Source organism: Rutidosis leptorrhynchoides, chromosome 8 (genome assembly GCF_046630445.1).
Source record: "Rutidosis leptorrhynchoides isolate AG116_Rl617_1_P2 chromosome 8, CSIRO_AGI_Rlap_v1, whole genome shotgun sequence".
NCBI classification, from domain to species: domain Eukaryota; kingdom Viridiplantae; phylum Streptophyta; class Magnoliopsida; order Asterales; family Asteraceae; genus Rutidosis; species Rutidosis leptorrhynchoides.
Genome location: NC_092340.1, coordinates 347,822,642 through 347,841,442, shown reverse-complemented (window position 1 = coordinate 347,841,442; position 18,801 = coordinate 347,822,642). Strand labels below are relative to the sequence as shown.

At 32.7% G+C, this 18,801-nt stretch overlaps 1 protein-coding gene across 1 annotated transcript; it reads left to right on the top strand.

The window, feature by feature from the left end:
- Positions 1-13,004: 13,004 nt before the first annotated feature.
- On the top strand, positions 13,005-18,366 carry LOC139862427 (3beta-hydroxysteroid-dehydrogenase/decarboxylase-like). Its single transcript, XM_071851027.1, has 12 exons — positions 13,005-13,345; positions 14,849-14,938; positions 15,033-15,166; positions 15,297-15,467; positions 15,945-16,061; positions 16,149-16,228; positions 16,372-16,567; positions 16,676-16,793; positions 17,114-17,306; positions 17,415-17,559; positions 17,749-17,815; positions 17,966-18,366. Exons 1-12 carry the CDS (start codon positions 13,099-13,101, stop codon positions 18,154-18,156), a joined length of 1,749 nt encoding a protein of 582 aa, XP_071707128.1. The 5' UTR covers positions 13,005-13,098; the 3' UTR covers positions 18,157-18,366.
- Positions 18,367-18,801: the final 435 nt, after the last annotated feature.

Sequence of the window (18,801 nt, the reverse complement as noted above, 5' to 3'; positions counted from 1 at the left end):
TTGATACGTTTAATACTTTTGTTAATATTGTAATCATTTTTATAATTATCTAACTTTTATTCTTAGATTTTAATAATTTTTGAATGTGGGGTAATATACCAAACTTCAAAAATATGTATATATGTTTGCAGTTTATCTTATGTACACAACAGGGTAAAACAACGCATTTTCAAAGACTGGCATTAAGTTCAGCAAAAGCAACTAATTTTGACGACAAGATGCAAAATATATGTGAAATAACAACAAGACGGAATGAACAAATGATGTGCACCATTTATCATTCAGCAAACAAACGCCAATATATTTGGAAACTTTGGTAAAATTTAATCATTTTCACACAAATCACCCTCAATAATTTAAATTGTTACTGATTTCTTGCAAATGAGGGCATTGCAAGATCTTAAGTGTGGGAAGGGGTTAAATTCTTTCGGATTTTAAAATTTTTTACTTTATACACTTGGTTACCATTAAAAATACTAGTAAAGCAGTAGTTGTATTAGAATCTAGTGCTCTCTGATAAAAAAGAACAGCCCTAGTCTTATATACTGACTACCCAATTCTAGTAAAAATTCTCAAAATTTTCAATTAAATGAATTCAAAATCATGTTTATACATATTTATAAACGATAAAACTAGGTTTGAACACCGAAATTATTGTTACCTCAAAAAGGACATAAATTGAGAAACAAACCAAAATGTTAAAATTCATTTAAAATGGAATAGATGACGATAAAAAGGAAAATAAAAGCTAAGTGTGGGAAAATTTACCAAGTTATCTTAAACATATGTCACATATATTTGTAACAAATAACTGAAAATACTTTTGCTTTGGACTAAACTAAACTGTTTTACCCGATGAAAGAAAAGAAGAGATGGATCTACACGATGAATCAATTCCATCATTAAAAGGAAGTAAAGTCTTCCGAAAAAGACACGCGCTTCTTGATTTAGGTCATGAAGTTGTCGTCCAGACCAGCTGTAGGTTGACGAAAAATCTAGAAAAGTCATCACTAAAATCAGCAGGAAATCCACGGACCTCAGCATTAAACAGGGTCGCCAAGTGGTCAAATTTATCCTAACCATGAGAAGGATTTATCTCGTACAATGGGGGGGCACCATGCAAATTAGCTGGATAAGACTAATGAATCAGATCCCCAGAAAGGATAATCTCCTTAAAGATTAAAAATCAGCTTTTAAGACTGATATTACTCAATCCTAGAGATTGACCTTAAAGATTGAGAATTACAAACTCATGGAATTCAATGATATCTAAACTCGAGCTTGAACGAGAAAATATTTTGATCAAAATTACAAACCGATTTGTTTTCTGAAAACCCTATTTTCAATGCGTTCATTACCATTGAACGTAAAATCCTAGGAATTCACCTGGAATTCATTAGGTCACCTGAACTAAATCGGGTGTCAACCGTAAGAACGGTGGTTGCATAGCATGGTCAAAGTCAGGACCTTGTGCCAGACCGAAAAATTATAAGGGTGAGCTTTACTATTGCTCCTACCAAGGATAGTAATTGCGTCCGACACGTTATAGACCATAATCAAAAGCATGTCACGGGACATTGCCTTAACAGTTGCTTGTTCAACGCTTTCCTTTACAACCGGACGGTAGTTTGCCGAAAGGTAATATACGGAACAAGTAAACTGGACGTGTTGCTTTCCTAATACAAGGTTAGCAAGTGGGTAACACAAAACCATAAGTGTTGAGCTAAAATTTTCAAATCTGAAACCCACCAAACCCACAAAAATATTTTGTAAATACCGGTAAAGGGTTGTTCCGGAAAACTTATCTAGGGTAAAAACTAGATTTAATTTTCAAAAAATCAAATGTTTTCATAAAGATCCAATTTCCTTAATGGATCTAAATTTTTATAGTCATGTGGGACTGTAAACCATATCGTTACTACCATTGTTTATACCACCTTATAGAAATCACTGATGTACAAAGTGTGAAGAATAAAGAAGTGATTCTAGTATTTCAAGACAATATTGCTTGAGGACAAGCAACGCTCAAGTGTGGGAATATTTGATAATGCTAAAAACGAACATATATTTCATAGCATTATTCCTCAAGAAAGACAAGCTTTTAGTTGCAATTGTTCTATTTACAAGTGATATTCGTTTAAATAATAAAAGGTGAAGACAAAAGACAGATTCGACGAATTGAAGACGCAAACGACCAAAAAGCTCAAAAGAACAAAAGACAATCAAAGAGGTTCCAATTATTGATAAGAAACGTCTCGAAATTACAAGAGTACAAGATTCAAAACGCAAAGTACAAAATATAAAATTGTACGCAAGGACGTTCGAAAATCCGGAACCGGGACCAGAGTCAACTCTTAACGCTCGACGCAACGGACTAAAAATTACAAGTTAACTATGTATATAAATATAATATAATATATAATTAATTATATTAATTATATATATATTATATATATTATATATATATATATATATATTATAAACCGTCGGTAAACAAAGAGCCAAACTCCTCTGAGCTGTAAAAGTAACCTCCGCGACTCGCGGAGTTTGAAGGCAAAATTCACCGCGAGTCGCGGAGCCCCAAAAATCGAAAATCCCTATAAAGCCAACCGAATTCTGATCGCAAATATCAATCTTTTTCTTCTTCTTATCATACGTAAACGATATATATATATATATATATATATATATATATATATATATATATATATATATATATATATATATATATATAATTTATATTTTAATTTTAATTTTAATTATAATTATAATTCTAATAATAAGGGTATGTTAGCGAATGTTGTAAGGGTGTAAGTCGAAATTCTGTCCGTGTAACGCTACGCTATTTTTAATCATTGTAAGTTATGTTCAACCTTTTTATATTAATGTCTCGTAGCTAAGTTATTATTATGCTTATTTAAAACGAAGTAATCATGATGTTGGGCTAATTACTAAAATTGGGTAATTGGGCTTTGTACCATAATTGGGGTTTGGACAAAAGAACGACACTTGTGGAAATTAGACTATGGGCTATTAATGGGCTTTATATTTGTTTAACTAAATGATAGTTTGTTAATGTTAATATAAAGATTTACAATTGGGCGTCCCTATAAATTACCATATACACTCGATCGGACACGATGGGCGGGGTATTTATATGTACGAATAATCGTTCATTTAACCGGACACGGGAATGGATTAATAGCCACTAGAATAATTAAAACAGGGGTGAAATTACATTTAAGGGTAATTGGTGTAATTGTTAACAAAGTAGTAAAACCTTGGTTTACACGCAGTCGATAACCTGGTGTATTCATTAAACAAAGTATTAAAACCTTGTTACAATTCGAATCCCCAATTAGTTGGAATATTTAACTTCGGGTATAATAATAATTTGACGAGGACACTCGCACTTTATATTTATGACTGATGGACTGTTATGGACAAAAACCAGACGGACAGATTAAATAATCCAGGACAAAGGACAATTAACCCATGGGCATAAAACTAAAATCAACACGTCAAACATCATGATTACGGAAGTTTAAATAAGCATAATTCTTTTATTTCATATTTAATTTCCTTTATTTTATATTTAATTGCACTTCTAATTATCGCACTTTTATTTATTGTTATTTAATCGCACTTTTAATTATCGTACTTTTTAATTATCGCAAGTTTATTTTATCGCACTTTTATTATTCGCAATTTCATTATCGTTATTTACTTTACGCTTTAATTTAAGTCTTGTATTTATTTTATATTTTACATTAGGTTTTAACTGCGACTAAAGTCTTAAAATCGACAAACCGGTCATTAAACGGTAAAAACCCCCCTTTATAATAATAATATTACTTATATATATGTTTGTATTTTTATAAAAGTAAACTAATATAGCGTTAAGCTTTGTTTAAAGATTTCCCTGTGGAACGAACCGGACTTACTAAAAACTACACTACTTTACGATTAGGTACACTGCCTATAAGTGTTGTAGCAAGGTTTAAGTATATCCATTCTATAAATAAATAAATATCTTGTGTAAAATTGTATCGTATTTAATAGTTTTTCCTAGTAAAATATAAACTATTTCTTATACACTTAGCTTCGACATCAATGTTGTTAACCCATTGTTTATTATATCTAAAGAGATATTAAATTATTACATTATCATGATATTATGATATATTAATATATCTTAGTATGATATATATATAGTTAAATGTTGTTACAACGATAATCGTTACATATATGTCTCGTTTCGAAATCATTAAGTTAGTAGTCTTGTTTTTACATATGTAGTTCATTGTTAATACACTTAATGACATGTTTACTTATCATTTATCATGATTAAACATAGTGTATCAATATCTTAATATGATTCATATGTATTTAGTAAGACGTTGTTATAACGATAATCGTTATATATACCGTTTCGAGTTTCTTAATTCAATAAACTCAATTTTATGTATATAACTCATTGTTAAAATACCTAATGAGATACTTACTTATCATAATATCATGTTAACTATATATATAATCATATATATGTCATCATATAGTTTTTACAAGTTTTAACGTTCGTGAATCACCGATCAACTTGGGTGGTCAATTGTCTATATGAAACCTATTTCAATTAATCAAGTCTTAACAAGTTTGATTGCTTAACATGTTGGAAACACTTAATCATGTAATTATCAATTTCATTTAATATATATAAACATGGAAAAGTTCGGGTCACTACAGAGAGCTGTCTGATTGCGAAGAATATCATTTGACTTGAACATAAAAACTGTAATCAAGATTAAGACAAGAACACCTGCAATCCCTTTCAAAGAGACTCAAAAGTTAGTAACTAAAGCTACGCTTAATAAAAATGGAAGTGATTAGGATGGTTGATGATATTAATTTAGAAGGGATTTAACCCCATTTATACAACAAAGCTAGATATATAATTTAGCACAAAGCATCTTCTTAAGACTTAATTGTGTATTCTAAAATCTACAATCAACTCCATCTACTATCTTTTATGTTGTTCAGCTTGCAATTAAATCCTGTCAGAATGAAAAATTTCAGCACGTGCTCTTTACATCAGGATTCCAAGTCTTATTGACAATCAAGGTAATTGTATCATGTTATTGTATATTACAATTAGAGGATTACATACGTATATATAGAAAAAGATATGATGGTACCGTATACAGTACACTAGCCACCGTATACGGCAAAAACCTACACTCATGTTTCCATTTAATCAACCTTCACAATACGCTAATTATTGCCTAAAGCATTTTATCTTCTTCACTTAGCCTTATGTCATCATTTTAAAATTCTATATGAGATCCTTGTTACATTACATTATGATATCCTTGTTTTTCTTCCCTAGTTTATCAGTTCGCATTGTGAGACATCTGTACCAGTGCTAAGAACTTCTATGGACAAAGGTCCCAATGAAGGAAATCTAGTTCACTGAATGAGAGATAGTTTTACAGGATTACTTGGGCTCGTTTGTCATCTTAATCTTAATACAACATGTAAGGCGAGACGTCAGCCGGTTTCAAAATGTTCTTTAAGCAAATAAAGCAAGAACGCGACCATGGCATTCAAATAAAAAAAAATACAAATATTAAAATACCTTCCAGATGTCGCCGAATAAAGACGACTAAGAGTAACAAAGAGAACGGAAGAGACGAGACGTTGGTGTCTCTTCATTAATAAAACCCCTGCCCCCATCCCTATATTGATCGTGTTCTTCATTACCATCAATCCTAATTGATAATTCCCCAGACGAAGAGGAATCATTCAAAATGCTTCTATCATCAATCAGCCTTTCTATTTTAAATAGCATATGATTCAGTTACTTAACGGACGTTTACACCAAGTAACAGCAGGGACTAAATTGGGAATGAAAATGACATTTAGGGACTATTAAAAACGAGGGACTAAATTGGGAATGAAAATGACATTTAGGGACTATTAAAAACGAGTTTGACTAAGAGGGACTAAAAAAAAGAAAAGGAACAAACAGAGGGATGAATTTGAGAATTTTGTCTAATTTTAAACTACATAAACTCTATATTTTTTAATAAACTATTTAGGAAGAGCTTAACACCATATATAACACAGAGCGTCTGTCCCTTAACCCACTCCTAAGTCTTACCACAAACGCCCCACAAACGCCATGTGAGGCTTTGGTGTTCCAAAAACGCTAAGAAAAAGAGGGAATAAGGTGAGGTGCCGACATGTGATTGGTTACAATTATTTTCTTTGTCAACCTTTAATTATTTACACCACGAATATCAACTAAATTTTACCACATCACCTAAAAACTTTCAACAACCCTCCCAAGAAACGCTCCCATTACAATTCCTCCATTCCCCCATCATTATCATGTCAGCATTATAGCTCAAAAAATACCCCTTATCCACTCCACGTCACATTTAACATTATCCGTGGTCTAAGAGCTTATAATTTTCATAAACTCAACTTTTTGTGAGTTACCAAACAAAACTTATAACTTGTAGCTTAATTAAATTATAAGATCAAACTCCTATAAGTTATTTAATATATTAAGGCTATGTTTGAGACGCTGTTTTTAAGAGTTTTTATCTTTTATGAAAAAACTATTATTTTATAACTAACTTCGTCTAGTTAAAAGAGTTTGAAACTTTTAAATTGAAAGAAAAAGTTAAAAGCTAAAAGCTAAATTTACAAGCTTTTGAGAAATTGTCATTTTAATCTTTATTTTAACATTTTCAGCTACTATGTTAAACACTTAAATTCAAAAAGCTAATAACTACCAGCTATGAGCTACAAGCTACTAGCTATTAACTACCAGCTATTTTTCGCCAAACATACCCTAAGGTTGATATACCAAACACACGCTTAAGCTCACATAAACTCCTAAAAATTTGTGTGCCAAACACACTCATAATTTGTTTTCTTTCAACAAAATTTATAAATTCATCTTTTCATCTACACGCTCTAAATTCAACATAGATGAGCTTAATTAACCAAAACAAGTTGAACCCACGAATATTGGGATACATACTTCAAATCTATCTCAAATCATATAAACCGTAAATGAATTGGTATACTAGATAAAAATCATTCCAACAAAATGAAATGATGATGCTAATGATGCTCAATCTTCTCCATTGATGATCTACTCTCAAAATTATTCACAAGAATCTCATTTCTTTAAACCTTCCTATCTTTCTCTCGTTATAACAAGTTCGAGAGAAAATGTATATGTATGAAATGTGAAAATAAGGATTTTTACGCCTTTTAAAGGTGTTTATTTCACTTTTACAACCCTTACACTTAACATTAAATAGGCCTTTAATATCGTTAGAAACTCCATTAAACTCAACAATGTCCATTTAAGGGGTAAAAAGCCATTTTAAAAGTTCTTTTGGTTCGTTATGGAACCTCTCTAGCGACAATCACATTGGGTCCTCACTAGCGAGTAAAACCCCTAGGTGACGAGCCTCGCGAGCGACAATCACATTGCGCACATTGGCACCCCTCCCGGTTTCGATCTTAAGTGTTACCAAGATTCGAACATGGGTTTTACCTCTTAAGTTCGATTTTCAAATTTTGGATTCGGTTACTTGTAACGTTCTAAATTTTGAAGTATTTTTATAATGATAAATTTGTAATGTGTCAGTTTTGTGCATCTCAACTATTTTGATCGCATGTCACTTATACGAACTCTTATTGAGGTGATTCTAAAGCACAAATATCCGTATCTCGAACGTGAAACTTTTGAGTTTTAAATCAGAATTTGAGAAAGAGGTTCACGGTCACGAGCCATATTTTCGCGACCACGAAATTGATTGGCATATTTGAGTAGTTTTTGTCGAAAGTTATAAGTTGATGAGTGTTAAGTGTGAAACTTTTAACTTAATAACTTGTTTGTGTATAACTCTTAATTCAGTATGTACAATTGTTGTTTCTTTATCACTTAATCTAAAAATTGGTTTATTTTTGACGGGATAAATGAATCGGACCCCCTTCCCATTAAAAGGTAAATGTAAAAAAGATTTTCTACAGAAAAAAGTAAACAACCGGCAAGTATGTCAGGGTATTGTGAGTGTAAGACGATCTCCATATTTTTGTACTTCTTATGTTCTAAATATATTATTTTCAGATAAAAAATACACAATTTAATAAAAAGTTATTGACACATGTATTTATAGTTAACTTTTGTGTTTTACCACTTAATTTTTAGATATATTTTTATTTATTTTATATGTATGTAGGGGCATGATTAATGGGGAAGTAACCAATCGGGGGGAAGAATTTTTTTTTTCGTTTTTTTTGAATTTTTTTTTCCGGCATCAAGATCACACGAAAATATGAACATTTAGAAGAGACACTTCGTGATGAATGTTATTATTTAGGCGGGAAAACGATCGACAAAAATAACATTCAAGATTATATTGTTCGTGAAGAATATGAACATTTTTTTTCATGTTTTGTGAAGTAAAATTTAGCCCGATTTAGAGTTTAGGGTTTAGGATTTAGGGTTTAGGGTTTGGTGTTTTGGGTTTATTCCATAAACCCAAAACACCAAACCCTAAACCCTAAACCGTTCGTGGTAAAAACTCAATCTAAATCCTAGATCTAAACCCTAAACCCTAAATTTCTAAACCCTAATATCTAAACCCTATAAACCCTAATATCTAAACCCCAATAACTAAAACCTCAAAATACGCTCGAAAAACACGATAATTGTTAAATATATTACTTCTTCGAGCGTTTTCTCGCCAAAATAAAAACATTTATCACAAAGTGTCTCTACTAAATGTTCATATTTTCATCTCATCTATAATGTTCGTGAACAAAGTTTTGTCAAAAAACGAAAAAAAGAAAAAACTTTTTGCTTCCCCCCGATTGGTTACATCCTACCCTTTATGTATATGTAATATGTAATATGTATATGTATATGTATATGTATAATGAAGGGTCAAACTTTAACGTATTACTCTTATTATTTATTATTTATGGATGTTGATAATTATTTTGAAACATCCAAAATGAATAATAGATAATAATAGAGTATGAAGCGAGTTCAGCGAGTATAAATTATTCTTTAACAAAAAATAAATATATTTTAGACTTAATTACACAAATGGTCACTGTGGTTTGTCAGATCTTGCAAGTTTAGTCACTAAGTTTTTTTTCTTGCAAAAATAGTCACCGAGGTTTGCAAATCTTGCACATTTAGTCACTCCGTCTTATAGAAGTTAATTTAAGCCGTTAAGTCACATCACATGCCTAGCACAAGAGGGTATATTTGTCAATTTACTTGAATATTTTTAATTTCTTTATTTTCTTTTTTCCCACAAAATGAGAAGTAGCTGCAGTCGCAAATGGGTTCCACCTTGTTTTGTTCATTAACAACAATGATTCCCAAGTGTCCAATGTTGTCCCCAAACTCAATTTTCTCATAAGTTAAACCAAGAAAAAATTTAATATAAAGAGACTTCGATTATATTTTTGGAAATAAAAAGAGAGGCGTACGAGTGTTTATATTTCAAGAGTCTTTGAAGGTGGGAATCAAGGTGAGTATTAAAATCATAACCATAAACAGGCATCAATTACATCAATTATAGTGAATATTTTTAAAAAATTGATAAGTATTGTAACATTCCGCGTTTTTCCGTTAAATTTAATTTTAACACCGTCTTTTTTTTAAAAACATAATCTTTCGTATTTAAATTAATAGTTTCCGTGAGTAACGTTCATTATATTTCCGCTATTTAATTTTGACATCACCCGTTTACTCGAGCGTTTTTAAAATATTCGTTTGGTTAAATCCCGCACCCGCTTCTAAACTCGAGGGACTAAAATTGACACGGGGCAAACTAGTTGACTAGGTCAACTAGTCCACCCCAATCACCACCATTCAATCCCTCCATCTCTCTCTCTTTCTCTCTAGCAAGAACACACACAAACCCCAACTTCATAGAATCATCATCTAAATTCGGGATTGGAAGCAAACTTCAAAACAAATTACATATTTGGAATCCTCTCTTCATCCTCTACAATTTGATACCAACTTCATCTCGTTTGGGTAACATTTCTAAAACTCTAGATTTCTCTAAATTCGTGTTTTTGATTTGAAATGGTGTTAGTTAGTGTCTATGGCTCAAGTCTAACATGAATATATGTTTGGTTTGCTCGATTTGTTGTTTTTGGAGTAACTAGCATGAACTTGAAATGGGTGTGCTTAATCCTTGATTTTGGATGAGTTAATGTTGTTAGATTGTTAAAGTGCATGTTTTAATTGTGTTACTAGTATCACTAGCTTCGTTTTGATGCGTAGGTTGATTAAGAAAACTTCAAAAACATGAATATTGATTTTGTGATGTTTGACTAGGGTTTGATAGTTCTTGACATGAACTTTTGATGCTTGAATGCCATGGAATGTTAATTGTTAGTGATTAGTTGTAATGTATGCTTAATTACCTTCGAAACGGCATATCGTATGTGTAAATTGGATTCCCGAATCATAAAATACGTTTTACGAACTTGAAACTTTGAAAATAAACCTTTCTTGATCAATTGACGAGTTTTCGGTTATTGTAAATGATGTTTTTGATTGATGATATGTGGTTAGTTGTATTCCTCGTCAAAATACCTTTTCGACGATATATGATAGGCATTATAAGTGTTTGCGGGTCAAGAATTGGGTTGGAAAAGGTTTTGGTTCGTGCACACTTGGAAAAACTGACCAGAATTCTCTGCCCAGGTAGTGGCGCGGCGCGCCACATCCCCGCGCGGCGCGCAGAATCGCCTGGCCAGATTCTGCTCACTTTGTCACATTTCACGCGAAATGTTTGACTAGCTACCGACCTCCGATTCACATGAAACTTGTTTTAATATACTTGTATATGAATATTTAGCATAGAAAAATAGTTCGGGACCCGACCCGAACGCGTTGACTTTTTCGTTGACTTTGACCAAGTTTGACTTTTAGTCAAACTTAACCAAACTTTTATACAATCATTCTAACATGCTTTTATACTTGTTTCTTGTATGAAACTTGACAACGTGATTCACATGCTATACTTAATCGAGTCGTAACGAGCCATAGGACTAATTGAACACATTTCACCCGACCTTGTGTCGTAACCGGTTAATTGATACAACTTATTTGTTTAGGTCAAGGCTAAGCAACTTTCATGCATACGTTACTTTGTGAAGTACTTTTATACTCGTGCACTCGAGGTGAGATCATAGTCCCACCTTTTCAACAACTTTTATTCTTTTAAATCGTGGGCTGAGAAACATATACATTACATACTTATATACATTTCACATGTATATATACTTTTCATACTTTTATACTTTGGAACACAAATACGAATACAAAGATACAGGCGAGTTAGAACAAAAGTCCTCAATCCAATTATCATTAGTTCCACTTGCAGGGTGTAAGTGTAAGCGAGTGATTATGTTGTGTGGCCATACGGGTTTAACGAACCCTCATTCAGACGGTTCGCTACCGTTAGTGGATGAAATATAATTTCAACGTGCATAGTGTATGTTCTAACACTATATTCAAAATTCAGAGGGAAGATTCAGTTAAGCTTTGGTAATTGGGTGCTCGCAATACAAACTACATTCTTCGGAATAAATACGATTTGGATAATCATCTATACAAACTATTGTGGTTCAAAATATACTCTTACAAATACATTTATGATCTCACCAACGTTTTTCGTTGACAGTTTTCTATATGTTTCTCAGGTTCATACATGGCTATTTGATACATGCTTCCGCGTACATTCATACTTGCTTGGGGTTAAGCATACATGCATACACTCTGATTTCATGCTTGGAGTCAAGCATACATACATGCATACGCTAGTGATAGCACCGTTGGATTCAAACATATTGTTTACATACTTACGCTATTTATAGCAACTGTGATTTTAAACTAATTATGTCGCAAGATATTTCATTTGTACTTTACTACTTTTGTAAACTTAAACTTGTTGTCGAATTGTTTGTAAACTAAACTTTGCAAGTCTCGTACGTTTCAAATGAATGCGACATAATTTTGGTCAAACGAGTCTCATATAGGGACTATGACCACGCAACGGGACCTAAGTAGTCGGCGCCGTCAATGACGATTTTGTCGGGTCGCTACAAGTATCTTGTTAAAATCAACAGTTTCACACACATACACAAACACCCACATCAACACCTTCATTAATGATCAAACACCTGGGTTTTCGAACGGCGACGGAATTTATTGCCGACAGTGATATGGGTTTCAGATCTACAGAATCTGCAGATATGGGTTTCAGACCTTACAAACCAGATCTATCAACGATGATTACAATGCCGGAAGATGATTACGAACCTGATCCTCATGCTAAATTTCGATCACTATCGATGCCGGACGACGACAGATGGTGAAATTGAAATCAACTGGAAACGGGGGTTGTTTTGAGATCTGTCTGATACAAAGAGATGGTGTTTTGGAATTATATATAGGGATTTTTGCTCGTTAATGATTCACTTGATTTGTGTTTGATAAGCCACGAGTTTGTGCAGGTAAAATTGTGTTATGGAATTTAATTTGTGTTTTGGAATTGAATTTAAGGTTGTTGAATACGAATAAAAAGGGGAAAGTGATAAAGGAAGTGATAAAGTACCTAAAATGCCCTCACATGTAAGCATGCAATTCATGTTAAAGGGGTAATTGACGAAATTTCCCCTCACGTGATCAACACATGATGTGTTCTAACCGATTAAATTAACGTCAGTCAACTTGAATGACTAAACTTGTAATTTTTTGAAACCCCAGTGATCAAACTTGCAAAAAAAAACCATAATGACTAAACTTGCAAAATCTGACAAATCATAGTGACCATTCGTGTAATTAAGTCTATATTTTATTTCTTGAAAATGAAGTTCTGTTCGGATCTTTTCAACCCATGACAAAAAAGATACCCGTCCCCATTTTGCTAAAACTTTGAGCAAACTCAGTTTCCCAACAAACTTTTGGTTCCACCTCCTACCCCCACTCTAAATCATCGGCCCCAATTTCCGTTCCACGATCGTCGTGAAAACCCTAACGAAATGGCGATTAACGACGATCAGTCAAAAACTTGCGTGGTTCTTGGCGGCAGAAGTTTCATCGGAAGGCATCTGGTTGTGAGATTATTAACACTCGGTAATTGGATCGTTCGAGTTGCCGATTCCACTCAGTCTCTTCAACTCGATCCTTCCGAGTCTAAATTTGACTCGCCTCTTAAACGCGCCATCTCTACTGGCCGGGCTTCTTACGCCCACGTTGATTTTCGTCACAAAACCACAATCGTTAATGGTACATTTCTATTTATATAATTTAACTTATTTGTGATCATATGCAATTCTGCTTATTTATGTTATTTGTAAATTGTTACTATTAGTATGAGTAATAGTAATTAGTATGATGCTTAGTTGTGATGAATATCTATCAGTTGTGACTAGTGAGTGTGAAGATGTTGAGAGCAGTTTGTTTATTGTTGCAGTTAATGTATGAGAAACAACACATTACACTTTATGTAACTAACTATCTTATGGCACTCAATCTAATGAAATCATAGGTTGATAGTAGTTGTGGCACTACAGGTGTCTAGATAATTATATTGCTGATGGAATATGAACAGAAATTTGCTAATCTACTAGGTTTTGGGGGAAAATTGGTGAATAAGGTGTATATGTATTTGTTGTGGCTTATATTGTGTACTCGTTAATTTCTGAACTTGTTAAAACGCTAGTTTAAATCCCTTGTGAAACAGAGGTGTTGGTAATCAACACTTGGAACAGTTTTTATTTGTAGGCCTTTTGCGAGGCTCTTGGTAAAGGGTTATCTTTTTGAACAAACTTGATCATAGAGATGTTGTTCATTTGTCATATTCCTGAGAGAATGTTAGATTGCTAAATAAGTATAGCATGATAATGCGATACTAAATAGATGTGAAAATAGTATTCCTGAAATCCCGTCTACACTGGTTTAGTCGAGTTAGAATTAAATAAAGTATTGATATTATTTATTCGTGTAAGAGTAGTTGTAACTCCGTTCATTAGCAGTTATGGACAGTTTAAATCTGAAGTTTAGGTAGAAATACCAATGGGTTGGGACTTGGGTCATGGGCCAAAACAACTTTGGGTTGAAACAGGTTAGTGGTTGCTAGTTTATAGGAAATTATATTTTGTTAACAGAGATTAAAAAGAAGTAGGCATATGCTTAGTTAGACATATTTTGAAACAGGTTAGTGGTTGCTAGTTTAAATCTTTGAAGTCTTTACTTCCATGTTATTCTAATTTTAGGTGCATCCATGATACGGCCTGATTTTTTATTATCATCAGGAGATAAGTATTAGTAGTAACTGGTATATAAGGAAAGTTTATTTAGTATCTTATTAGCATATTTCATTATTTAATTAGTGAGTATTAGGCTTAGGATGTTACTGATCACACAGGGCATTATGGCTTAGGAGTTAGTTTACCTCAAGTTAGTAAGTCGATCCCACCTCTCAAAAGTCATTCAATTATCTTTAATATTCATTTGTTCAGTTATGGTTAGTTTGTTCTATCAAGTTGGTTCGTATCAGTCCACCTTTGAATTCCTCTGTTCTTGAGTGATGCAGAACTCTTAGAACTATATAATTTGCTGTTAATTGTGTATAATTTTCTACATTTACTGGAAGCAACTAATATGTTAGTATGTAATAATCCACAATGTCTTCTTTCTCGCTATTGTTTACCTATTTTTCATTTGTCTTTATAACTGATGTTTGAAGACAAGATGATAAATAATTCACAAGTATGTTTGTGTTTGCAGCAATTGAAGGTTCAGAAGTCGTATTTTATGTAAATGATATTGATTCTTTCAATCAAGATTTCTATGTGGGTTACACAATAATTGTTCAAGGTTAATCATCACTTCACCTAACATTATGATGTGTTCTAATTAAAAATCTATTCTAATGTTGATACTTTAATCACATGAATCTTATGTTATTTAGGTGCAAAATACGTCATCAATGCTTGTCGGCAATGCAAAGTTAAGCGACTAATATACTGCAGTACTACTGATGTCGTGATTGATAATTCACATGATATATGCAGTGGAAATGAGACATTGTTATACCCTTCAAAAGTATGTGGTAATATGCATTGTTTATACCTTTTTGTAATGTTTATTATTATTATTATTAATTATTAATTATTATTATTATTGTTATTATTTATTTATCATTATAATGGCATAATTCTTTGGTGCTACGCAGTTTAAGGATTTGTATACTGAACTAAAGGCTCAAGCAGAGGCATATGTTTTGCTTTCTAATGACATCGATGGGCTTCTTACATGTGCTATTCGCCCTAGCAGTGTTTTTGGACCTGGAGACAAAGTTCTCTTGCCATCTCTTATCGAAGTTGCAAAATCTGGTTGGGCAAAGGTTTGAGAACTACATTAATATTTAGTTAAATGAATTGTTTCTTCTTTTCCGCTTATTACTTATATTTGTAGCCATTGATGGATTGAAATACAGAGTATAAAAAGTCTCTAACTCTAGATCAAACAGACACTATATTTTTTTATTTCTTTTTATAACAATAGCATATCTCAAACTCACAATCTCTAGCTCAAATTTAGACTCCAGACACTAATAGTCAGCATGTCGTAAGTATACCTGGCAAACGGGTCAGCTTGGGTTGGTTTGGATAACGGGTCAAAATTGTTTTGGGTTGAAATGGGTCATGGGTCAAACGAGCCAGGCTTTTTTAACGGGTCCTAATGGGTTAGGTTGGGTCGGGTTGGGTAACGGGTCGAATTTAGAGGGGAGACACTAATAGTCAGCATGTCATAATTGTTGTATAAACGAAAGTGTCTTGTTGTTTATTCATAATATTAGTATTAAAGTCTCTCATTACAGTTCATTATAGGAAGCGATCAGACCGTTTCTGACTTCACTTACGTGGAAAATGTCGCTCACGCCCTTATTTGTGCTGAAGCTGCTTTGACTCATCACATAGTCATTGCATCTGGAAAGGTATCCCCGAATCTTCCTTATTATTTTATCTTCCTGTATTCATATAGATCAAGTACTAAATGGTCTGGTCCAATATTTATGTTGTAGGTATTCTTCATCACAAATTTTGAGCCAACAAGATCTTGGCAATTTGCTTTGTGTATGCTGGAAGGTTTAGGTTATTACAGGTATTTTCTCATTCTTAACTTTCAAAATAGGGAACACAACTTCTTAACGACGAGTGTAAAGATTAGTTTCCTTAAACTGTTTGAGCTTTTTTAAACTTATATAACATGTTTTTTTTAAGCTTGCTTCTTTTTGATGACTGCAGGCCTTATATCAAACTTCCTGGTGTGGTTTCCCAGTCGATTGTTTTTCTCATAAAATGGATGCATTCAAATATGAACTCCAGAGACCTTAAGAATGCATCAGTTCAGAATATAGTACAATTAATGTCACACACGAGAACTTATAACTGCTCTGCAGCTGAGCGACATATTGAATACTCACCAGTCGTCTCACTTGATGTATGTGTTTAGTCTCAAATTTTATAATTATATTTCTTTTTTTCATATAGACTTTAGATTTTAGAATGATATGAGGTCTAACTCTCTCATCAATTGTTGAATTTACAGGATGGTATTACATTGACAGTCAAATCATTCACTCATTTGGCAAAGGATTATCCATCTACAAGACCTGGAGACTTAATTGAACAATCAAAAGTAGAGGAGCTTCTAGGGAGTGGGGAAGGTAAGGATCGTGACCGTATATATGTGTCTGTATGTATGTATGTATGTATGTATGTATGTATGTATGTATGTATGTATGTATGTATGTATGTGTGTATGTGTATGTATGTGTGTATGTGTATGTGTATGTGTATGTATATATATGTGTGTATATATATCTGTGTATATATGTTGTGTATATATATGTGTATATATATGTGTGTATATATATGTATGTATGTATATATGTGTGTATATATATGTATGTATATGATATCTCTGTGTGTGTGTGTCAAATCAAATTAATAGTGTAATTTGTTGTGTTATTTTGTGTGGATGCAGTTTCAGATATTTTATTGTGGAAAGATGAGAGAAGATCATTTATCTGCTTTCTTGTAGTGGCTTTTATGTATTACTGGTTTTGTGAATGCGAAAGAAGGATTATCTCCTCTACTGCTCAGATTCTGCTACTAATCATAGTCGTGCTTTTTGGATATGCTAGACTATCACCTCAAGTTAAATTGTCATCAAAAGTGTAAGCGTTACCCCTTAAACCTTTTCTGAACCAAACCATGATTAAGTTTATTTGCTTGTTACTCGGTATTGTTTGTTCATCTGAGTGTTGGCTGCTGTCAAACTGTAGTTCAATTTCGAGGACATTACCGTGTTTTGAGGTATCCGAAATGTGTATGAGGAGTTGTGTTAGGACCATAGGAAGCTTATGGAATGGAGCTGTTCATTTAGCTAAATCATTGGCTCAAGGAAACGATTGGAGTTTGTTTTTCAAGGTATATATCACCAGTCTGATTTTTTGATTTTATGAAAAGTTATCAGCCTAAATTTAGTATATGTAGATCGTCCTTGTTACTAGCTACATTATGACTTCGATTTTGGCACACATGATTCTCTTTTGGTTGGAAATAATTCTTTAATACTTTATTTATATGCATCTTTAACAAGTGGCCCTACCCTTGCAGATAGTAATCTCGATCCATCTTTTCAAGTTGCTCATGGTGAACAACTTCCCCACCTCAATTGGAGTAGGTATGGATGTATAACTCAACCCAAATCGACCCATTTTCAACTAAATGGGTCGAAATTCCCACCTCCTCTAACTGTGGTTTGTCATGTTTATTTCCATCTGAATTTTAACATATCATTCATTTGACTTTTACCTCACTTATTTTAATGCAGGATTGGCCTTTTCATTTGTTTTCTTTTTTGTTTATGAGCAATATGATGTGGAAATCGATGGACTAGTTGGGATCACATTTGAAATCTTGAGACAATTCATCATATACGTCACAAGTCGTTTACCCATGCCAACACCATCTCCTCTATATATCAACAACAGTAAATCTATAAAACCGAAGGATCAAAGATAAGTGTAGGACGCGGGTATCTGATTGATATACAGGCAGTTAGACTTTATTATAGCATGATGTTTATATTTGACAATTTTCTTGAACGTACAGTCGACTCCATCACAATATAGTAGAGAAGGCTAACCCTTTTGAGAGTTCATACTCGAGATACTTCATAGTAATGTACAAATGCTATTAAATCAAGAACGATCACTATTATGAGAAATTACATGCTAATAATGATTAAATAAATGAAAGAGCGACACACAAAATGCACAACACGATATTATGCTGGAAAATTACAGAGTGATGATCATTAAAATCATCTATATAAAAATATTATAAATTGTGATTTCATGTATTTAACAAAATAACTTCACGACAATGCGATTGATGATTTTGAAAATTTAAGGTATCTATTTGACTTTTGATTGTACAAATTACTTGTTTGTAAAATTATTAAGAACTGCTACTTTTAGTAGATTGCCATTTTTTTAATAAAAAGTAGAGTAAAGTGATATAAATATAAGTAGATGAATTGAAATTAAATAGATATAAATACAGATATATGAAATGAAATTAAATTGATATGGAAAAGTTGCACATCCTTTGAGTAGAACCGAAAAAATCCAAGCATCTTTTGGGTTGAACCCAAAAAATCTGTGG

Excerpts from the sequence above, each read along its gene's own strand:
- LOC139862427 (XM_071851027.1), top strand. The coding sequence starts at position 13,099 with ATGGCGATTAACGACGATCAGTCAAAAACTTGCGTGGTTCTTGGCGGC. Across the intron at positions 13,346-14,848 it reads CAAAACCACAATCGTTAATG|CAATTGAAGGTTCAGAAGTC; the intron begins GTACATTTCTAT and ends TTGTGTTTGCAG. Across the intron at positions 16,568-16,675 it reads CACCAGTCGTCTCACTTGAT|GATGGTATTACATTGACAGT; the intron begins GTATGTGTTTAG and ends TTGAATTTACAG.